Raw genomic sequence first — 24,783 nt, forward strand, 5'->3', positions numbered from 1 at the left:
AGGTCCCCAAACACTTTTTATGACAATAACTTGCATATAAGCCTTTAAAATTAGCACTTTTAAATATTAATGTTCGTGTCCCATAGACTTTAACGGTGTTCGCGCGTTCTAGCGAACTTTTTTCCTGTTCGCATGTTCTGGTGCGAACCGAACAGGGGGGTGTTCGGCTCATCCCTAGTCCCCACTCACCAGCTCCTTTAACCCCTACAGGGGTAGTGCGCATATAGATCTGCAATCTAGGCCGATGTTCCCAGGTTCCAGCCTCTGCAGTCTCTCGGGCGTCCGTTGGATTTCCAGGCAATGGCAGGTATATCCAAATAAATTCCTCATGGAAAGAAGAAATTGGCTCCCATAGTGTAGTATCCAAACAGTTCAATTTATTAAAAATAGTTAAAAACTCAAAAACATAAACCACAAAAATAAAATAAAATAAACCCAGAGTCCGTACAGTACAAGGTTAACTTGCACAAAAAACAGCTCTAGCTGATAAGTGCCGGGGTAAACCGAGCTGTGGGTTCGCAGCGTGGGCTCCAACTGCGTTCCACCCACTGGCTTTGGTACCCGGAAGTGACGTAGTAAGCGTGGTGATGCCGTACGCGTTTCGTCATAGACGTCTTCAGCGGCATGAGGGGGAGCACGCAAGTCACCTGGCAAGAGTCATGAACACTAAAGTCACCTGCAATTATTTGTTTTAAGCATGAACTTTTATCTGTTTTAAGCACAAACAATTATTCACATTTGGAATGGTTGCACATATGTGCTTTTTTGCTACTGATGCGATTTCTGGTGCGACTGGTGCGATTTTTGTTTTGATGCATATAATTTTTGATTTTTTTTTAAAATATATATATATATATATATATATATATATATATATAAATATATATATATATTTATATATATATATATATATATATATATATATATATATATATATTTTTTTTTTGGTAAACAATATTATTTTCTTATTTTTCACCACACTCAATACAGCAGTTTTGGAGCACTGTTTGTTTTTACCACTTAGTGGTGTTTGGACAATTTACAACATTACAGTGTCTGGATATATATAGTCTTTGGACTTTATGTTACAATATCTTTTTCTTTTTTTAATACGAGGGTGTACTCACTATTATCACTGGTTAATTTAATTTAGTTTTTTTAGTATGTTTATAGTGGTGTCATAGGAGCATCATTGCACACTCACCCTCAATAGGTGGATCCCTACATCCTCTCACCCCCATATGTAGGGTGCGGTTTCATTATTATATTATTGTGACCTAATTTTTCATGCCATATAAAGAGTGACCTGTCTGGTCACTTTTCAGGGCACTGGTGTATTTAAAGTTCATCACTATGAACTCACCCTTTAGTGGTTTTTAGGCAGAGGTTGTCCCTTATCTAGGTGTACTCTACACCCACTTATCCCTCATATAGGGTATCAACCTATGTATACCTTACTGACCCAATTAGTTGTAGAGTCCTTTTGGGTTATATAAAGGGTGACCTGAGAGATTGCTTTTCTGCACATAGGTAGTGTCATCTTCAGGTGTGCAGAGAAATTACAAAACAATTTAGTGGCTCCTCTCGGGGTATCGCTACAGTTTTAACTAATTTATTCTCTTATTTTTTTCTGTGTAATCTAGAGGTAGCACTCTGACATTTAGGCAGGAATTCTGTTAAATTTAGTTGCCAGGCGGTAGTTTCCTTGGCCAATTGTTAGGAGGTCAAATATTTTCACCCTAATTCTGGAATTGAGGCACTTCTCTCTTCTGTCACTAGATGGCCGGATAACTGGTGACATTAGATAAGACAAGGGCATTGCAAGGGCAGAGTAGGAATGACTGGGATACCTCAGCCAATGGGCAGGGATTTACTTGGAGCCCTTGGCCTGCTGGGAGAGCCTATTTATTTAGGTGAGGTCAGGTGATCAGGGTTCTGTGCCACCTGGGTGGCTGTCTGGGTGGACGTGTGTTGTGCTGCCCCGGGCTGCTAGGCCAGAGCCTGAGGCCTTCCCTGGGCACATCTGGCTGCTAGGCTGTCTGAGGGGCCTATCCAGAAGCAAGAGAGCAGCGTAGGGTTGGGACTGCGGCTTGCAGTCCAACCAGAAGTGACAGTTCTGCCGGCCGGAGAACCTGTCCTGTTGGGAGGTAGAGGGGAAGCTGTCACCACTAAGGGACCATCCACCTTGTTACCATGGACCACAGTGAGTAGCTGAAGCAAGTACCAGAGCAGTATTCTCACCAACCGGGGACCGTCACGAATTGGGAAACTCTCAGCAGGTGTCAAGCCAGGGACTCAGCCAGTGGAGGTGACGCTTGCAGAGCAGTCTTGTGTGCCAAGCCAGGGACTGAGCAGGCCAGTGAGGTGACGCTTGAGGAGTATCTATGAGTGCCAAGCTAGGAACCCAGCAGGGACACGGGGGTGACGCTTGAGGAAGATACTGTGTAATAAGATTGGAAGAGCTCAGGGGATCCAGTGGCAGTGGATCAGCAAGTTTAGTGAGAGAGACTGGGAGCTCAGTTGAGTGAAGATCTACAAGAGGAAATTGTAGAGGAAGGAAAGAAGTTTATTACAAAAGAAACTGTTGCAAGACTGTTGCCATAGGAGACAGCGATCCTACTTGTGCAGATGTAGTGTCAAGCCGGATGCCTTTCCCTGCATGGCTGTCTACCTATATAGATCTCGGAGTCTGCCAATTAACATTGCACCTACTAAAGGGTGTCCTGGCCCTAACCCTCTCTCCCAAAGTTCTGTTTAAGAGACAATAAATCTCTTTGCATTCAAGAAGTGTCTGGCACCCATTAATCTACCTTGCTCATCTGTGCTCATCAGCCACCTACTGGGCTACCCCCCCCCTTCAGGGATTGACTGAAGTCCCACAAACATTCAGACTGCTTACTTGACTTTCCAACCCACTATTATTCTACAACTCTCTACAATAAAGGGGGAATCAATCAAACTGCTCCACTGGTTACAGATTAGACAAAAAGAACTCAATTTGCCTAACATCCTGGCAACCTAACAAAGAGAGTGCTACATCTTTATTGTGTATACCAAAGTATAATATTATCATTGTTCAGTTTATACCTTTTATCTCTGCATGCCTATTACTTACTTTGTTGGATGACAATATATTAAGTTTCTTTTACTAATTGATTTGGTGTATGAGTTCTTTGAAATAGCATTACTGCTGGGTACTTAGTGTTGCTGCCAGTGATTCCCTGTGATGCTGTGGGTTTGTGTACTCAGCCTGGTGTGTCAGAAGAGCTAAGGTCTTTAAAAAGGTTGAGGTCAAGAACAGAGGACCCATGTTAACCAGCAGCTCCAATGGGGTATCGCTACAGTACATTCACACAAACCCTTTCACTTATCCCTTAACGGGCAACATGAGAGAATTAATGTAAAATTAACACGGCATCTCAATCTTCCACCCAACTTCCCCCACTGGAATGACCATCTCTATTTATGGGGTTGTCTCAGTCCCCTGCCAGCCCACCACTGGGGATTGGCCGTGGCCCCATAAATATTCAAGGCAACTCCTCCTAACCCCAACCCTCTAGTTCTAGAAGGTTCTCCAACCTTCCAGACCAAGGGGAGGCACCAGATAGCTGCCGTGATGAGTCACCCAGCCCTGAACGCTAATGAACCCTGAGCCAATTAAGATTCACAAATTTACAGTGGGAGTCAGAGTATGGTTTGCCTGCTCTAATTCTAGCACACATATCAGAGGGTGCCAAATATCTATTCATGCAAGGAAATAGCTCTATTTCTCTGAGATGTAATTGGATGTTTTACGTGATCACCTGACCTCACTTTACTGTAAGTATAAATTTAATTTCTATCTCATGCAGGTGCAGCTCTACAGATGACGGGACCTTCTACATATGAAGCCAGAGTTGGATCCATTGCACAAATTCCCTGCACCTTCACAGCAGATAAACTTCCTGCAGATCCCAGATATTTTGCAGTTGTTTGGGATTTAGAAGGAAAACATATCCTAAGCTATGATAACATTGTGACATCAGCTGATCCCAGATATTCATTGGATATAGATCAAGCATTGAATGGAATCGCTCATCTGACCATCTCTAATACATTTCTATCAGATGGTGGAATCTACACATGTTCAGTGACTGATAGCCCTATAGAAAGGGAGAAAAAGATCAAAGTGGAAATTTCAGGTAAAGAAATTCAGATTTTTATTATTTTATTGCAGGAATAGTTATCCTCTGCTCCTTGCTTACAGAACTAAAATATTTTCACCAGCTTTATTCTCTCTATGCCAGCAGCAAGCTAAAATGATCCTGTATTTATATTTCACTTCATAATTACAGATCTGCCACTGAGGCCACATTTTTATTTTCAAATATAACATTTTATTAATTCAGAGCGCAGGGGAGGCAAAATTCAAGTACAATAGCATAAAACGGCCACAGTTACATTTACACACAATGTCATCATTCATGTTCAGTCATTGGGTCCAAGGAATGAGATATCACAAATACAATCAATAGTTTCATTTGGTGACAAACTGTGCCGAGTTCTCACACAAATAAACTCTGAACCGCCTAATCCCTGCAGATTATGTGTTCCTAAGAACAGATGGGGCGGAAAAAATTGTTCTAGGGAAAAGAATGGATGGAAGAAGGTAGTGAGGAAAAAACTGAAAAAAGAAGAAGATTTGAGAGGAGATGGGAGGGAAGAGGGGGTGGGAAGGGGGGAAGGGGAGGGGAGTGGAATAAAGAAGGATCCTGGATGGCAATGGACTTCCAACAGTTGCATGTACAAGTGAACCTGCATCACATACCCATCTATGAGCGGAATAGTGACACTTCATCAGATAAAACTAACATGTTCCATAGTCCCCACATTTTAGAATGCTTTTCCTGTTTATTTTGTGCTGTGAGGACTACATCTTCTAACTTATTTATATCTTCTACCTTGCGCAGAATAGGGGAATGCAAGCTTTGGCAGCATTAAATAAAGGTTGCATGATTGATTTTTGGTAGTGTTTCACTGGGATTGTGGTAATGTGGAATAAAAAGAAGGCCGGATCATTGGGAATATTATAGTTAGTGAGTTTTTGGGTTATATTGCGGAAAGTCATCCAAAAAAAGTTTAGCTTAGGGCAAGACCAAAAGATATGAAGGAACGATCCTCTGTCTGTTTGGCATCTGTAACAGCTATCGGTGGTGGTTGGGTAGTATTTGTTTAACAATTGTGGTGTATAGTACCATCTAGTCAGGATTTTATCATTTTGTATTTTCGTACAGATCAACAACTTTAAGGAAAATTTAAGAATATTTTTTTGTTCCACTACTGAAAAGGAACGATTTAAGTCAGCCTCCCATTTCTGTAGGAAAGACAGTTGCGGTTGTTCAGGAGGGGAATTGAGAAAAGCATGTGTTTTGGATAACACTTGTGGCAGAGTTCCGTCATCCATACAGTAGTCTTCAAAGGTCATGAAGATCCGATTAAATTAAATAGGATTTGCTAGGGAGTGTAGAAAGTGATGGCGCTGTATCAGGCTCCAAAAAGGCAGCTGGAAACAACCATTCTCACACATCAAGGACTGGAAGGAAGGCCATTGGTTTCCATCTAGAACATGGAGGGCACAATCGCGACCCCGTCTGAGAGAGTGTCTGGAATTCAGACCGTCCAAGTCCAGGAGGAAATGCTAGGTTGCCCAAGATAGGTAACAGAGGGGATTCTCTGGTGGAGAGCGAAGCTGAGGAGATAGCCTTGGAGCAGAGATGAAGTGTGGTGCCTCTTAGGAGATGGGATTTCAATATGGTAGGCAAACAGGCAAAGCACCACACAGCTCCCTTCAAAAGGATAACAGTCTGGGCTGCTCCAATTGTGCCCAGATTTTATGTCCATTGTGCCAACTCCAGTCAAAGATTCTCCCCAGATGTACTGCCAGATAGTAATTCCTTACGTCTGGAAGAGTCAAGCCCCTGTAATGTTTGGGTAGCGTAAGGTATTGTCTGAGTAGATGAGGTTTTGAATGTGTCCAGATGAATTTGACAAAAAGCGAGTGTACTTGTTTGAAATAATGTGATGGAATCTGTATCATTGACAAACTGGGAATGACATAAATACCCAGTTAACCCGATCAATGCTTTTTCAGAATCCATACTGAGAAATACGCAGGGTGTACAATTCATAGAGGCAACATGGATCAGATTAAGGACTTCTGTGGTGTTATCCCTAGCTTCCCTTGAGGGGATAAAACCTACCTGGTCTAGATGAACTATGTCTTGTAACTGTTGTGCAAGTCGAGTGGCCAGGATCTTTGTAAAAAGCTTGAGATCGATGCAAATGGGCACAGTGAGGCTGCTAATAGGCATTGTTGACCCTCTTTTCCACTTACAGTAGCTGTGCATTTCTCACCCTAGGCTTATACTCGAGTCAATAAGTTTTCCCAGTTTTTTGTTATAAAATTAGGTTTATATTCGGGTCGACTTATACTCGAGTATATACGGTATATGTGGTAAGTTTGTGATCTCTGACTGATTTGGCTAATAATTTCCACACTTATTGTTACTGAGCTTGCGAGAAAATTGAAGTGCCGCTTTAGCTCTGTAATGCAATAAATCCGCTGTTTGCCACCAGAGGGACAATAGTTCATTCTCCAGAGAGGAAGTAGGTGTTTGTTTATGCTGGAGCTCTACCACATGGATTTTGTTAAGGGACATAATCGGTTAATCGGTACTCCTCTGATTACTGTCTTGTGGGCTTTCCACAGGATACCTGGGTCACAGTCTGGTTGGTTGTTGGTCGAAAACTAGTTCTTCAATTTCTTGGTGACATCTGTTAGAACTTCTGGGGTCTGTAGAAGACTTTCGTTTAACCTCCAAAAACGGGTGTTGGTGGTCAGAACTGTCGAGAGTGAGTAGCATATGGAGACAGAAGCATGATCTGATCATGTGATATTCCCTATGCTGGATTCACTTACTGCTTGTAAATGCTGATGAGGGACCAGAAAGTCATCAATTCTCAAGTATACTTTGTGTGGGGAGGAATAGAAAGTATGGTCTTTTTCTCCAGAGTGTTGTAATCTCCAGACGTCTACTAGTTGGGCTCTGTGCAAATATTGTGTTATTCGAGATTTGAGTAAAAAAAGCTGGGGAAGACAGGTGAGGGCCGGGAGCTCTGTAAGTACACTTCTTCACTCGGCCATGTCCAGACCACCCCCCCCCCCCCCCACTGGGTGTTTTTTAACGTGGCTGTTAAGGCTCCATGCACACTACTGTAGCTCAAAAAACAGCAGCTTTGAGCATTTTGTTTTCTGCTTCTAGAAACAAATAGTGTTATCCTATGTGTCCATGCACACTATTTTAGTCTAGAAGCGATTTTGAAGCTTCAGCTTGTAGGAGCAGAAAAAAAACTAATTTTTTTGTGTCTTTGGGAGCAACAGCTGACAAAAATGGGGACAGCTCCTACAAGCAGGGCTAGTGCAAGGATTTTTGACACCCTAGGTGAAACCTCATTTTGCCGCCCCCTGACTCCACCCACTTTGCCCTGCCTATGTATACGGTAGAGGTTGCAGGAGTCAGGAGTGTGTATTGCACACAGTGTTCTTTTACTATATAAAGAGGGCAGGGTTGCGGGGTGCGCTACATACTGAGTGTAGGGTACAGGGTGCGCTATGTACTGAATGCAGGGTTGCGGGGTGCACTACGCACTGAATGCAGGGTTGCGGGGTGTGGTATGCACAGAGTACAGGGTTGGGAGGTACGCTATGTACACAGTGCAGGGTTGCGAGGTGCGCTACGTACAGAGAGCAGGGTTGTGTGGTGCGCTACATACAGAGTGCAGGGTTGCGGGGTATGCTACGCACAGAGTGCAGAGTTGCGGGGTGCACTACTTACAGATCGCAGGGTTTAGAGGTGTGCTATGTACAGAGTGCAGGGTGCACTGAATAAAAAGTGCAGGGTTGCGGGGTGCACTGCATACATTGTGCAGGGTTGCGGGGTGCGCTGTGTACAGAGTACAGGGTTGAGGGGTGTGCTGTGTACAGAGTGCAGGGTTGAGGGGTGTGCTATGTACTGGGGGGGAGAGAGATGGAGAGAGGAGGAGGTAGGGAGTGAGAGGAGGAGGGGGAAAGGAGGAGGGGGGAAAAGGAGTGGGGAGAGGGGATGAAGGAGGGGGAGAGGAGGAGGGAAGAGGGAAGAGGGGAGAGGAAGAGAGGAGAGGAAAAGGTGGGGGGAGAGGAAAAGGGGGGGAGAGCGGAAGAGGAGGAGGAGGAGGGGGGAGAGAGGAGGCCATGTACTCGGTATGATGACATCACACATGTGAGGACTGAACAGACACTATACAGTATATATACATCAGTGTTCTTCACTCACCGGGGCTCTGCTGCATCGAGGACCCTGCCAGAAACAAACCCTGCCTCCAGCTGTCACCAGGCACTGACCCCAGAGCGCCCACTACTCCTATAGGCTACAGCACGCTGCTGCTGTACTGGATAGGCCGGGAGGAGCACAGTGGTGACACAGGGGGGCTGGGTCACTAGAATCACTGGATGTATGGGCAGAGCTGGCTTTACTGACTGGGATGATCACCAGGTCGAGACAGGTCACTGATAGAGGTGCCAGGTGCGCAGGGGATGTTTGCTTCCGTTCCGTCGGGACATGTCAGTGCTGCTCCCTACCTGAGTTACATGCAGCAGTGGCATCCCCTGCACCCCCCTTGATGTGCATGCTTCATCCCAACCAGCACCGCCCACTAGAGGTTATTACATTTATTATAGAGCTATTGATACACAGCACCGAAAACGTACATAACGCAGAGACAGAGAGTAGGGAAACCTGGCTGCGCCCTAGTGCGCCTTAGGTGGCTGCCTAATTTGCCTATTGGTAGCGCCGGCCTTGCCTACAAGCTCCTAAATGCTGCTAACCGATGCTAAGCACCGATTTCCAGCTTTTTTTTCTTTCTTAGTGGACAGTCGCCAGCGTCCTTAACAACCAGTGAATAGCTTAACAACATGTGACTCATTAGCTGTCAGTGTGGTTCCCAGCTAAAGTCTGAATGTAAACAAAAGAATTGCTGGCAATTAAAACTTGAGAAAAAGGGCCCTTAGGTCTGCTATGGATTTTGAGGGGAACCCCATGCCAATTTTTTTTTTTTAAATGGTGTGGGGTCCTCCCAAAATACATACCAGACCCTTATAAATGCAAGCGGCCTGATAGCTGATGAGTATTGGTTGTTAAGGATGCGGTGGCCGTCTGTTCCTTAACAACATGCTAGTTGCTGCTAAACACAAGCACATAAAGTGCTAAACGCTGGGAAAAAAATGCTAAATATGAGAGTTTTTGTTTCCGGCATTTTTCTGGTGCTTTTTACAGCTGCTAGTGTGCATGGAGCCTAAGAGAGTCTGGCCTTTTTTTCTGCCTCTAAACTCCCCTGCATGTTAGCCTATGCGTCCATGCACACATAGGCATTTCGAGGTTTTCTTCACTGCCAGTGCATCCAAGAGCAGCAGCGTTTTGCCAGAAAAAACACTTGATGCATATAAACGTATCTAAACACATGTTAATACTAGGCAAGTTTAGTGCCTGAGCATTAATTTATTTAAATTGCCAGAATAAATGATTATTTTGGCTAATGAAATATAATGATTAACGCCCAAACGCTTGATATGTGCCTTTGGCCAATTATGGCTCAGGGGGTTAAGTCCACGCCCCACACTGTATAAGGCCACCTGCACGTCGGCCATGTATAGTGTGTTGCTGGCATTGACCGAGAGAGAGTGTGTCATTTCATTGAGATTGAGCAGGCAGGCGATTCAGTGAGCTGCAGTGCATAAAATATATATACAGTCTCCTACATACATATATCTACTGCATTCTAGTCTAACCAAGCCTATATCTGACTGCAGGCCATTCCTGGTGTACGTTTTCAAATATACTTTCAGGCAGGCAGGTGATTCAGTGATCTGCAGTGCATAAAATATATATACAGTCTCCTACATATATATATATCTACTGCATTCTAGTCAAGTCAAGCCTATATCTGACTGCAGGCCATTCCTGGTGTACGTTTTCAAATATTCATTCAGGCAGGCAGGCAGGTGATTCAGTGATCTGCAGTGCATTAAATATATATACAGTGTCCTACATATATATCCACTGCATTTTAGTCTAGCTAAGCCTATATCTGACTGCAGGCCATTCCTGGTGTACATTTTCAAATAGACTTTCAGGCAGGCAGGCAGGTGATTCAGTGATCTGCAGTGCTTCAAAATATATATACAGTCTCCTACATAAATATACCCACTGCATTCTAGTCTAGCCAAGCCTATATCTGACTGCAGGCCATTCCTGGTGTACGTTTTCAAATATACTTTCAGGCAGGCAGGTGATTCAGTGATCTGCAGTGCATAAAATATATATACAGTCTCCTACATATATATCCACTGCATTCTAGTCTAGCCAAGCCTATATCTGACTGCAGGCCATTCCTGGTGTACGTTTTCAAATATACTTTCAGGCAGGAAGGCAGGTGATTCAGTGATTTTCAGTGCATTAAATATATATACAGTTTCCTATATATATATATATATATATATATATATATATATATATATCCACTGCATTCTAGTCTAGCCAAGCCTATATCTGACTGCAGGCCATTCCTGGTGTACGTTTTCAAATATACTTTCAGGCAAGCAGGCAGGTGATTTAGTGATCTGCAGTGCATTAAATATATATATATACATATATAGCCACTGCATTCTAGTCTAGCCAAGCCTATATCTGACTGCAGGCCATTCCTGGTGTACTTTTTCTAGTAAACTTCCGGCGGTGTTTTGCTAATAAAATTTTACAGCATGTCTGGAAGGCCACCAAGGAGAGGCAGACGCTCACAGGCCACTAAAAAAGCAAAAGAAAAGAATTGCGCTAGGTGTGTGAAAAGTGTAAATAAAAGTGTAAATAAAAAATGGTCCTGCTTCTATGCACTATAACCCCGATATAAGGGCACAAAAAACATATACAACTTTAAGAAGTGCAGCGCTGGGCTAGCTAATGTAAATAAATAGTGATAAATTCTATTATTAAAACACAGTGACAAAATCCATATCATTCGTGATTAGACAATGTATAAGGTGCTCTAAAGTATTGACTTAAAAAACACATGAAACACAAAAACTATAAGAAAGTGAATAAAATCATAAAAGTCCAAAAAATGTGTTTGTTGTATAAATGTTCTATGCAGGTTCAGGGATGAATCTCCACCATTCAATGTTTGCCCACCACCGGATAGAAAAAATGAAGGCTTACCAAAAAGCCTGTGACCGCCCTTATTCAGGGGGGTCCAAACAAGCTTAGTAGATGGAAGTAGACATCAGCAAAACCTTCGCTGCATGGCCTCCCTGATCCTGCAAAGCCTGCGAAAGGGCCCTCGGATTTGTGGTATCAAGGAGAGGGATCATTACTGGCTGATAACCCTTCTTGATCCACGTTACAAGGGTAAGGTTGTGGAACTTATCCAGCCTTCGCAGAGGGAGCAGAGGATGAAACATCTTCGGGAGGCCTTGCAGAAAGGTTTGTGCAATGCGTTTCCAGAGCCTGGGAGGTTACAATTTCCTGTAAGAACAAGATGGAGGAAGAAAAACGAATGAAGACCACCTCCTCTCCCTCCAACCGCCTAACAGTTACACGTAGAAACCTTCACCACCTCAACCCTTCTCTTCTCTACTCTGCTACTGATCACCTCTATGACAAAATCTCATCCATGTCCTGCCCCAACCTAGCCACTTTCATCTACAACAGCTCACTGTCTTCCTCCCTAGACAAGCTTGCCACCTTCACTACACACAGAATTATGCCCCGACTGCTACAACCCTGGCAAACAGATGACACCAGAAGTCTCAGAAAACGTAGCCGTGCTCTTGAGAGCCTGTGGCATAAGACTAAGTTCCAGGAAGACTTCACACAATATAAATCTGCTCTCCTAAAATACTATTCCTGCCTTCACACTGCCAAACAGACCTACTTTATCACACTCATTAACACCTTCTCATCCAGTCCACGTCAACTCTTCTCTACCTTCAACACTCTACTCTGTCCTCCACTGCCTCCACCCACCAACTCACTAACTGCCCAGGAGATCGCCAATCACTTCAAAACTAAGATTTATACAATTCATGAGGAGATCTTCAATGTGCAAAAACCTCCCCCATGCAACACCCCATGTCCACAGATACAATCATTACTTACCTCATTCAACCCTGCTACTATTAATGAGGTTGCTAAACTTTTATCTAACACTCATCTAACCACCTGCCCCCTGGATCCTGCTTCCTCGCAAATGCTACGCTCACCCTCTCTTGTGGCATCTTCCCAAACTCTCTAAAACATGCGCTAGTCACCCCCATACTTAAAAAGCCCTCACGGGACCCCACCAATCTTAACAACCTATGTCCCATCTCCTTACTCACCTTCTCCTCCAAACTTCTTGAAAGACTAGTCTACAACAGACTAAGTGACCATCTGACCATGAATAAACTTCTTGATCCCCTTCAGTCCAGATTTCGCCCTCAACACTCCATGGAAACTGCTCTTCTTAAACTCTCAAATGACCTACTAACGACTAAAACCAGTGGACACTATTCTGTACTACTTCTCCTGGATCTCTCTGCTGCCTTTGACACAGTGGACCACCCCCTCCTCCTCAATAAACTCCACTCCTTTGGTCTCCGTGACTGTACTCTTCGCTGGTTCTCATCCTACCTATCCCACCGCTCCTTCAGTGTCAGTTACAACTTTACTTCCTCCTCTCCTTTTCCTTTCTCCGTTGGGGTCCCCCAAGGTTCTGTTCTTGGACCTCTCCTTTTCTCAATCTACACCGCCTCCCTGGGTCAGTTGATTGCCTCTCATGGCTTTAAATATCATCTCTATGCTGATGACACCCAAATCTATCTCTCTACCCCCCAGCTCTCTCCATATGTCTCCTCACGCATTACCAATTTACTAGAAGACATATCAGCCTGGAAGTTACATCACTTCCTCAAATCCAACCTATCCAAAACCAAGCTCATGATATTTCCTCCCTCAGGTGCCACTTCCCCTGATTTCTCTGTCAATATCAACGGCTCAACTGTCAACCCATCTCCCCACGACAAAGTCCTAGGTGTAATCCTGGACTCTGAACTAACCTTTCGGCTCCACATTCTAGCACTATCCAAAATTTGCCGCCTCAACCTCCGCAACATCTCCAAGATAGGCACCTTCCTAACCAATGTCACCACAAAGCTTTTAATCCACGCGATGGTCATCTCCCGCTTCGACTACTGCAACTCCCTCCTCATTGGCTTACCTCTAAATAGGCTATCCCCACTTCAGTTCATCATGAACATTGCTGCCAGGCTCATCCACCTCACAAACCGCTCAGCGTCTGCTATACCCTTTGCCAATCCCTCCATTGGCTGCCACTCAGTCACCGAATTAAATTCAAGATACTAACTATAACTTACAAAGCCATCCACAACCTGGCCCCCAGCTACATCTCTAACCTAGTCTAAAAATACCAACCTAATCATCCTCTTCGCTCCTCCCAAGACCTCCTGCTCTCAAACTCCCTTGTCACCTCATCCCATGCTCGCCTTTAGGACCTCTCCAGAGCCTCTCCCATCCTCTGGAATGCTCTACCCCAATCCGTCCGATTTTCTCCTAATTTATCCACTTTCAGACGATCCCTGAAAGCTCATCTCTTCAGAGAAGCACATCACCCACAGTTATTACCTCTTGTATCTCTTGACCTTCCCTCTTAGATTGTAAGCTCTAAGGAGCAGGGCCCTCTGATTCTGATTGTATAATAATATAAAAATAATAATAATGAAAACCAGAAGAAGATGGAAGAAGAAGCGGGGAAAGAAGAAGACATTAATAAAGGAGTTGTCAAAAACTGGCTACTGTCTTTTTTAACATTTTTGACACTTTTTTTGTGAAATGGTAGGGGTACATTGGTACCCCATTACCATTTCACACAGGGGGGGGCCAGGATCTGGGGGCCCCCTTGTTAAAGGGGGCTTCCAGATTCTGTTAAGCCCCCCGCCCGCAGACCCCCACAACCACCAGGCAAGGGTTGTGGGGATGAGGCCCTCCCCATGTTGAGGGCATGTGGCCTGGTACGGTTCAGGAGGGGGGCGCTCTCTCATCTTTTTCTGTGGCCTGCCAGGTTGCATGCTCGGAAAAGAGTCTGGTATGGATTTATAGAGGGACCCCCATGCCATTTTTTTTAAATTTTGGCGCGGGGTTCCCTTTAAAATCCATACAGGTCTGGTATGGATTTTGAGGGGGACCCCATGCCATTTTTTTTTATTTTGGCACGGGGTTCCCCTTAATATCCATACCACACCTGAAGGGCCTGGTATGGAATTTAGGGGGAACCCTTCACATTTTTTTTTTTTTAATTTTGGTTTGGGGTTCCCCTTAATATTCATACCAGACCCAAAGGGCCTGGTAATGCATTGTAGGGGAATCCCAGGCCGTTTTTTTAATGACTTTTATGTGTATTGCAGAGACCCGACAATTCATTATAGCCGGTGCAAGCGCTAGTACTTTTAAATTACTTTTTTTCCTTTAGAAAGGTAATTTTTTTCTTGGACTGTTCTAAACATGGGAAACATGTGCCACTTTACAGGCATACTATAGACACCCCCCAGGTACGAAATTTAAAGGAATATTTCACTTTTATTGTTTCACTTTAAGCATTATTAAAATCACTGCTCCCGAAAAAACAACAGTTTTTAAAACTTTTTTTTGCACTGATACATGTCCCCTGGGGCAGGACCAAGGCCCCCAAACACTTTTTATGACAATACCATGCATATTAACCTTTAAAATTAGCACTTTTGATTTCTCCCATAGATTTTTAAAGAGTGTTCCGCAGCTTTCAAATTTGCTGCAAACACCCCAAATTGTTTGCTATTCGGCGAACGGGCGAACAGCCAATGTTCGTGTCGAACTTATGTTCGACCCAAACAGAAAGCCCATCCCTAGTCCGCAGCCCCAAGGTCTGATCGGTTCCAGCAACCATCGCCAGCGTCCGATTTACATGGTGCAGGAATACCTAGGGGCAAGATCAGACTTGGAGACCTTTCCAACTGATAATCCACTGGGTTACTGGGTCTTGAGGATGGATCACTGGCCAGAGCTTGCACAATATGCAATTGAGCTACTGGCCTGTCCTGCATCCAGCATTCTTTGTGAACGCACATTCAGTGCTGCTGGAGGCTTTGTAACCGATCACAGAGTGCGCCTGTCCACAGACTCAGTTGATCAGCTCACCTTCATAAAAATGAATCAGTCTTGGATCACCAGCTACCAAGCACCTGATGCTGATGTAACCGATTAATTTTTCTATGAATGTGAGATCCCTTGAAGACTGCCTATGCTGAGTAATTATCCTGTTATGCTGAGTGACTATCCTATTCCTCTTCAATATTCATGTTGATAGCTTCTAAGAACATTTTTGTTTCAGGGCATCACCACCAGTGCCCAAGGGCCAATTTTTCTGCTCCTGTTTAACAAGGGCTTGCAATTACAATTTTTGCTGTAATATTTTGCAGCAGGGCTTGTTCTTGCGCTCAACTAGAGTATCTCTGAGGGGTTGCAGTGTTGTGGCACCACCACGAGTGCCTAAGGCCCAATTTTTCTGCCCCTGTTTAACATTGACCCGGGATTGAGGAGGGGATTTGAACGGCCCCACTATCCTCATTTAAAGTCCCAAATAACTTTTTTCTTCTTTTAATCAAATAATTAGGGATGGAGGCACATGGTCGCACTATCAATCAATATATTTTCTTTACCAATTAATTTTTCAGTTGTTTTTATTTTATTTTCAACTTTCAAACTATGTATTTTGATTGTCCCCATATAGAAATAAATAACAGGATGCTATTTTATTTTCTTGATCTTTGATACTTTGATCTTTCGCGCTATATGTGCGCTTTGGTGGCATCGGCCATTGTTTGTCCTATGCCCTTGCCTCTTTTGTCAGGTCCCGGAGCTGCGACGCGCACTGGGGATTTCCCCTTCGCCCTGTTCTGACGTGGTCCGGGCGGAGTCTCCTTCACTGCGCGTCAACATCATGCCTCTTGCGCCAGTTGTTTGGCATCCTCGTGGCACACTTATACCGGCTGCTTGGTTCACCATCTCCAGCGCTTGGGGGGCGTGGTTTGACGCTCATTGTTGGCCAGTTTGGATGGTTGACTGGCAGCGTTGTGGGGCCTCCCTGACCCGTTTAGGTTGCTGGTGCCTGACGTTGGGGGCGGTTCTGTGGCGCCGCTCCCCGCATGAGGCTCCCCTTGTGCAGGGTCTCACACCCCGGTCTCCTTTCATCACCTTTTTCATCGCAACCACATGTTTTTTGGCCCTCATGCCCTTATTCACTTTTTAGCAGGTAGGTTTTTCTTTTCACTCCCTCTACACTCACTTCCTTCCAATTGTTCCCCCTTCCTTTTTCTCTGGCTATTTCTTTCAGTGCTATGGTCTCTCTCACAAGTTCTTTTCTTCCTTTCTATTTCTTTCTTATCACTTCCTTTCTTTCCTTTTTTCCTCCTTTTTTCTACTGTCTTCAACCTTACTTTTTGCTCATTTGTCCTTCATTTTTCCTCACCCTCCATACACTTCATTTTTTCTCACTCACTCAGGTATTGTTCGTCTTTCAGGGTTCCCCCCATTGAGGCCACCTTCACTTCATCACTTACTTTTGTTTTTTCCCACACTCCGACCCACTCGGGGTGTTGTCTGTGTTGAGTGTTTGTCGCCTGGATGCGCTCCCTCAGCTCCGGGATGTGGCACTTCTGGCTGGCTTGACATTCATGGCTGCACCACCATTGCGCAGATATATTAGTAAGTCCGTGAGTCAAATGTACTTATGTGGGGTTTCATGTTTTACATTTGCCCACTTGCTTTTCAGACTATTTAAAATATTGCTGTTTTCCCAATTCATAGGTGGTCACTACGGTTTTTCTCCTGATGAGTGGCTATAAGGTCCCAAAACGCATAGAGCTTACAACTACCGCTCTGTGCACACAATCATTAACCATGTATGGATGTTCCATTTTGATTTATTTTTTTGTTTTTGTTATTTTTTCCTAGTGACACTTTTATGTGTTACACATTTATATATTATTATTTATACTTTTTTATATATCTATTTCTTCATATATTTGAAAAAAAGTCCTTGTTATAATGTATCTTTTAATGGAATATAGAATATTAATATATAGCTATGTGCATAAGTTTGTAAATATATGAATATTTGAATGAATTTATTAAAAAATTGCCATTTTATCCAAATTATACTTCTGCTCCCGTGTGCCTCATTCAAAGTCCTGCCTTTTGTTCTCTTTTTTTCTCTAATATTGAACTGGGATGGAGGAGGGGATTTGAATGGCCCCACTATCCTCATTTAAAGTCCCAAATAACTTTTTTCTTCTTTTAATGCGTGTAATTACAATGTTTGCTGTAATATTTCGCAGCAGAGCTTGTTCTTGCGCTCAACTAGAGTATCTGTGAGGGATTGCAGTTTTGTGGCACCACCACCACTTCCTAAGGCCCAATTTTTCTGCCCCTGTTTAACAGGGGCATGTGATTACAATTTTTGCTGTAATAGGAGCATAAATTGCATATCTAATCTCTCAACCACCTATTACATTTTTGAAGGCCCTGGAGCACCAGGACAATGGAAACGCCCACAAAGTGACCCCATTTTGGAAAGCAAACACCCCAACGTATAATCTATGAGGCCTAATGAGTCTTTTGAACGGTTCATTTTTTTCCAGAAGTTTTGGAAAATGTGGAAAAAAAATGAAAACGCATTTTTTTTACACAAAGTTGTCAATTTCTAAGATATTTCCAACACATAGCATGTACATAGCAAAAATGACACCCCAAAATATATTCTGCTACTCCTCCTGAGTATGGCGATACCGCATGTGTGAGACTATTACACAGCCTGGCCACGTACAGAGGCCCAACATTGAAGTAGCACATTCAGGCGTTCTAGCAAATTACACATCGAATTTCCTTACAATCTATCACTTTTTTGAAGGCCCTTCATATTTCTAACACATAGCAAGAACCAAGAATTACACCCTAAAATACATTCTGTTGAGCAAAGGGTAAACAAAATATTACCTGTGGTTTTAGTAGTGCAGTTGTCCACAGGAGGAGAGCCCTGATCCAGGCAGCAGGCAGGGACGTGGTCAACGACAGTGAATGGAATAGTCCAGGCATCAGGCAAGAATATTGTTCATAGTACAGGCAGGGATACTGTCCTTATACAGTCCAGGGTCAGTGCAAGTAGAGACATTGCCAGCAGTGCCAAAATATTGGTCCTGGTAGTAAGCAGGAACATGGTCCAAGTAGCAGGCCAGGAAAGAATGGGGACAGGGGTAGAGGCTTCTCCCACCCAAATCTCTTTGAAGCCTCTGAGTCTCCAGACCCTAATCTTCATCCAGAAAAACAATTCTGGAGCCCCTCACATATGTGAGACCCCTGTGTTATGAAGCCCACTACTCCAGTAGCAGAGTAAAAGACCAGTCCAAGAGGCAGGCAAAAAACATGGTCAAACAGTCCAGGGTCAGTTCCAGAGCAGGCAGAGGTAGGTACAGTTTAGCGTTAGGCAGAAGCTTGGTCATATAACATGCCAGGGTCAGTTCCAGAGCAGGCAGAGGTAGGTACAGTTTAGCGTTAGGCAGAAGCGTGGTCGTATAACAGGCCAGGGTCAGTTCCAGAGCAGGCAGAGGTAGGTACAGTTTAGCGTTAGGCAGAAGCGTGGTCGTTGAGCAGGCCAGGGTCAGTTCCCGGAGAAGGCAGAGGTAGGTACAATTTAGCATTAGGCAGAAGCGTGGTTGTTTAGCAGGCCAGGGTCAGTTCCGGAGAAGGCAGCGGTATGTACAGTGGCATAAAGGGGTGTGGCGGTAAATGACAATTACGTTTACCATACTTCCCTAATAATGTAGAGAAGTATGGTAACGGCGGAAACATTCATCAGTACAAAGGCCTGGTTGGGAAGGACAATCAGGACAATAATACACGGTGTCTCTTCTAGTTCCTCCTCTTGAGCACACCCGGCATCTCTTCTGACGTTTCCGGCCTGTTTCATGGGGGGGGGGGGAGTCTTTTAGGAAAGTGGCGTTCATGGAGTCTGCTCACTGAATCCGAGCGAATGCTTTCTGGTGCGCCTTCAGGGTACAAAAGGGTGGAGATAATTTTTTCTTGGTACTGAAGATAAGATACGGGGCTCTGTGTAGATTTACGGTAAATAACAAAACTATTGTAAATGGCCAAACTGAAAAGATATATGGAGACTTTTTTATACCAAAAGTGGCTTTTTCTTGTGGGAAGGTAGGGTTCGATCATCTGATCATTGAAGTCGACTCCCCCCATAAACAAATTATAGTCATGGACACATTTTGGTTTCTTGATTGGGACATTTCTTCGGGGGATTTCCACGTAGGTGTCGTTGTGAGCATGTGGACGTTTCGTCTGTCCCTCCACCTGAGAGCCAATATCTCTTCATTCCTCAAAGACGCCGTCTCCCCTTGTCGTAGTCTTTTAGTAACGAGCCTTTGCGGGAATCCCTTCCTATCAGCTCGCACTGTACCACACGCTGGAGTGTCCTTCGGTAAAGATTGCGGAAGAGGGGCAACCTTGTATAATAATTATCCACATAAAGGTGGTAACCCTTTCCAAGGAGTGGATATACAAGCTCCCAAACAACCTTTCCGCTGACTCCGATGTACTCCAGACATTCAGGGGGATGCAGTTGGGTGTCCTTCCCTTCGTACACCCGGAATGCGTAGATGTACCCCGTTTCTCGGTCACATAGCTTGTAGAGCTTAACCCCATATCGAGCCCTTTTACTGGGGATAAACTGCTTGAAGCCAAGCCTGCCTGTGAAGTGGACAAATTACTCATCCACGGAGATATTTTGGTCGGGGATAAATAACTGGGGGAATTTCTCAGAGAAAAAATTTAGAAGTGACCGAATTTTAAATAATTTGTCATGTGATGGGTCATTTCGGGGAGGGCACTGGGTGTTGTCATTGTAATGGAGGAAACGCATTATCATGAGGTATCTTGATATTCGCATAATGCATGAATAAATTGGCATGTGGTGGATGGGCTTGGTGGACTAATAGGAGTATAATTCATTTTTTTTGTGAGTCCCATAATAAATGTTAGGCCTAAAAATAATTTAAATTTGTCCACTGTCAATGGTCTCCACTCATAGGGACGGGCATAACTTGAACCAGGGTTGTTTGTTATAAATTATTGTGCATAGAGGTTGCACTGGGCCACGATGGAGGATAATAGGTCTTGGGTAAAAATTAAATTAAAAAAATCAATAGGGGCAAAATTCTCTGTGTCCACCTGAACACCTGGCTGGGCGGTAAAAGGGGGGATGTTTGCTGCTCTTGAATTAGGGGGAAGCCACAGAGGGTTTTCAAGTTCATACGGAAGGCCGGCATGGGTTCTAACGCTTTGGAGCCGAGATGACACCCCACTAGTTCTTGGCCTTTGCTGCAGTGGTACTTCATTTCTTCTGGATGGCACTGTGCTACTGGTGGATGGCACTGAGCTGCTGGTTGATGCCACAGCACTACTTGTGGTAGCCTGCTCCTCCATGCCAGAGTGCCTTCGTTTCATGGGCACAATTTGCTCTTCCTCCGATTCTGTATCAGAACCACTGCTTCATATTCTGAACCAGAATCAGACTCAGAGAGCTCCCCGCTGCTCTCGTCGGTCAAGCTAAGCTGTTGGTATGCCTCCTCAGCGGAATTTTTTTTTTGCCATACTGGTGACTGTGGGCTGTGGTGACAAACTGCTGTGGTAGGGACACTTGGACAGATATGGCTGCACTGATGGGTGCTGATGAGGCTGGTCTAATGAGGCTGCACTGCTGGGTGCTGAAAAGGCTGCACTGCTGGGTTCTGGTGAGGCTGCACTGCTGGGTTCTGATGAGGCTGCACTGCTGGGTTCTGATGAGGCTGCACTGCTGGGTTCTGATGAGGGTGCACTGCTGGGTTCTGATGAGGGTGCACTGCTGGGAACTGATGAGGGTGCACTGATGGGTACTGATAAGGTTGCACTGATGTACACTAATGCACCACACTGATAAGGTAGCACTGATGGGTGCTAATGAGGATCCACTGATATGGTGGCACTGATGAGCACTCACTTATGGGCACTGATGTGCACTATTGGGTTCTGTAGTGGCACCGATGAGCGCTGTAGTGGCACTGATGAGCAATGTAGTGGTGCAGATGAGCACTCTAGTGACGCTGATGTGGTACAGATGGCACAAATGAGCACTGTATTGGCACTAATGTGGCACTGATGAGCACTGTAGTGGCACATGGCACTGATGGAGCACTGGCGTGGCACTGATGGAGCACTGGTGTGGCACTGATGGAGCACTGGCGTGGCACTGATAGGCACGTTAGTGGCACAGGTGGCACTGATGGGCACTGGTGGCACCGATGTGGCACTGGTGGCACAGATGGGCACTGTGGTGGCACTGGGCACTGGTATGGCACTGACGGAGTACTGATGTGGCACAGATGGAGCACTGATGTGGCACTGGTGGAACAGATGGGTACTGAAGTGGCAGAGGGGGCACTTATGTGGCACTGATGAGCACTATAGTGGCACTGATGGCACAGATGAGGACTGTAGTGGCACTGATGGACACTTTAGTGGCACTGATGGGTACTGATGGTTACTGTAGTGGCACTGGTGGCACAGATGGGTACTGTAGTGGCACTGATGGGTAGTGTAGTGGCACTGGTGGCACAGATGGGTACTGTAGTGGCACTCATGGGTAGTGTAGTGGCACTGATAGCACTGTAGGGCACAGATTAGCACTGTAGTGGCACTGTATGGCACTGCTGGGCACTGTAGTACATTCAAAAAACTTGTAACTCACTGTTTTACACTCGATCTCTCTTCTCTCCTCTCATGCTGTATCGGTGTGAGGAGAGAAGAGAGCTGGGACCTTTGCATGACCCCAGTTTGTTTACATTGTGATCGCTCCCTCATTGGAGGGAGCGATCACATGGTAAAGGGCCGCTGTCATTGGCCCTTTACCGCGATCCGTGCTGTGCCAGGTCCTGTGAACCCGGCGAGCACGGACACTTCAGCGATAGTTCCGGATGACGTCCATGGACTTCCACCCAGAACTAGCCGAACCCGCTGTTGCCATCTTTCGCCAGTGGCCCGGTCGCCAAGTGGTTAAGTTTAAACCGCTTCTCCTCCACTCTCATTGTGCGGCCCTGTGTCCTCTTACACACCTTATAACTGAATCGTTTTTTTTCCTACTCTGGGATCGCCATGGAGGTATTTGTAAATCGCTATCATATCCCCTGAAGCGTCTTTTCTCCAGCGAGAATAAATTTAGTGTTTGCAGTCCTTCCTCGTAATTGAGGTCCTCCAGTCCCCTTATTAGTTTTGTTGCCATTTTTTGGACTCTGTCCAGTTCCAGCACATCCCTTCTGAGGACTGGTGACCAGAACTGGACAGAATACTCCAGATCTGGTCTAACCAATGTTTTATAAAGTGGTAGGATTATTTTTTTATCTCTGGAGTATATCCCTTGTTTATGAATGCTAATATTCTGCCTGCTTTGGTAGCTGCAGCTTGACATTGCATGCTATTGCTCAATCTGTCATCTACTAGGACCCCCCAGATCGTTCTCCATCCTTGATTCCCCCATTAGTTCCTAGTGAGTAGTTTGCATGTTTTTTTGCCCCCAAGTGCATTACTTTACATTTCTCCACATTAAACCTCATTTGACATGTAGTTACCCACTCCATTATTTTGTTCAGGTCTTCCTGTAAGATTTCTACATCCTGATGTGATGTTATTGCCCTGCTTAATTTTGTGTCATCCACAAAAACTGAGATTGAGCTATTTATCCCATCCTCGATATCATTTATGAAAAAATTTAATAGAATTGGTCCCAAGACAGAGCCTTGGGGTACCACACTTACCACTCCAGACCAGTCTGAGTACACATTATTTATCACTACCCTTTGGACACGCCCCAGTAAACAGTTTTTAACACAAGAACAAATGTTATGGTCCATGCCTGCAGATCTCAGCTTGTAGATTAAGCTCTTATGGGGGACTGTATCAAATGCCTTTACAAAATCCACGGGCCTTCCCCTCTCTAGATGGCAGCTCTCTCCTCGTAGAATGTTAACAGATTGGTCTGGGAAGAACAACCTTTCATAAACCCATGCTGATGACTATTTAATATATTTTTTTTAAGGACACTACTACAAAACAGCACACATTGATTCAACGGTGGTGATACCCAATACCATATAACACTGCACAATAGCCCCCACCCACTCAAAAGAAAAAAAGAAAAAAAAAAACACCTCTGTGCTCCAGTGGTCTTGAAAATGGACTGCTCCATCGACAGGAACGGTCCACCGCTGGACCGCGGGGGAGCATGGTTTTCCCGGTGGATTGGCGGATCAAGTGAGTAGAAAGTGCTCACCCTAGAAAAAATTAGCAGTTGACTCATGCAGTTTGGGCACCGCCCGGGTACAGCAGTTGGGCTTTAAAAATTAAAGAGGAACTGCAGTCTGCTCACATAATTTGTAATAAAAACATCTTTGCCATTCTGAAGCTTCCCTCAAAACCACTTTGCATATTATTAAAATATATACTGTGATTCTGTACTTGCCAAATATGCTGCAGAAATCTCCCCCTACTGAGTCTGGCTGCAACCATTTTAACTGTGGGCAGCTGAAGCTGCTTCCTGTTCACTACCTGGATTTACACAGACACACAGAGGCACACCTCCAGCTCTGCAGCTCACATTGGCCCTCTTGTGACTCATCCCCCTTACCTTCCTGGCAAACTCTCACAAGAGTGAAAGGGCGAGCTTTGCATTATGTCATAAGTGGGCTGTATAAGGTATTTACTGGCAGGAAAAAAATGTTTTATTATCCAAAGTTAAAACAACAAGGGCAGAAGATTTAATAGACGGAAAGATGAAAAAATCACTGAAGGTCCTCTTTAGGTTGCACAAGTTCACTTTACCTTACTGTAAATATACTGTACATGTAAGCTTGATTGATTTATATCTCATGCAGGTGGTGCTCTACAGATGACGGGACCTTCTACATGTGTAGCCAGAGTTGGATCCAGTGCTCACATTCCCTGCACCTTCACAGCAGATAAACTTCCTGCAGATCCCAAATATTTTACAGTTTTTTGGAATTTAAAAGAAAAACGTATTCTAAGTTATGATAAGAACGTGACATCAACTAATCCCAGATATTCATTGGATAAGGATCGAGCATTAAATGGAATTGCTGATTTAACCATATTTCATACATTGCTATCAGACGGTGGAATCTACACATGTTTAGTCAACTACAGTTCTTTCCTAATGGATAGAAAGATCAGCATGGACGTTTCAGGTACAGAAATTCAGATTTGATTTGTTATTATGGGGAATTTCAAAGAGGATGATTGCTGGGCACCACACTACCCAACTCCACGATATGTGGCTTGATACTCCTAATCCACGATTCTCGGTCCGCAGATACTCAGAGAGCATAAAAAACACCATAGCGCAGTATAACCAAAAACAAGTAGTACATTAAATAAATAATAAAAAAAGAAATAACAGCGCGGTTATTTCTTTTTTATTAGTTATATTGGTGCACATCTCACTGTTTAACTGCTGCTTTTTGGGGGGTTAGTTTCTATAGGTAGCGCAGTATTTCTTTGTTTTTTACATTAA

General features: G+C 44.4%; 1 protein-coding gene across 17 annotated transcripts in view; it reads left to right on the forward strand.

Annotated features, from left to right (window-relative positions):
- LOC141148583 (uncharacterized) overlaps positions 1 to 24,783 on the forward strand; it is a 177,803-nt gene that overhangs the window by 45,624 nt on the left and 107,396 nt on the right. For 16 of the 17 annotated variants that reach the window (XM_073636148.1, XM_073636149.1, XM_073636153.1 and 13 more), the window contains exons 2-3: positions 3,852 to 4,181; positions 24,128 to 24,457. In XM_073636148.1, the coding sequence (XP_073492249.1) occupies positions 3,852 to 4,181; positions 24,128 to 24,457 (660 nt within the window). The remainder of the gene's footprint in view (positions 1 to 3,851; positions 4,182 to 24,127; positions 24,458 to 24,783) is intronic. The other variant, XM_073636165.1, reaches the window with a different exon arrangement.

Source organism: Aquarana catesbeiana, linkage group LG06 (assembly GCF_042186555.1).
Source record: "Aquarana catesbeiana isolate 2022-GZ linkage group LG06, ASM4218655v1, whole genome shotgun sequence".
In the NCBI taxonomy this organism is placed as follows: domain Eukaryota; kingdom Metazoa; phylum Chordata; class Amphibia; order Anura; family Ranidae; genus Aquarana; species Aquarana catesbeiana.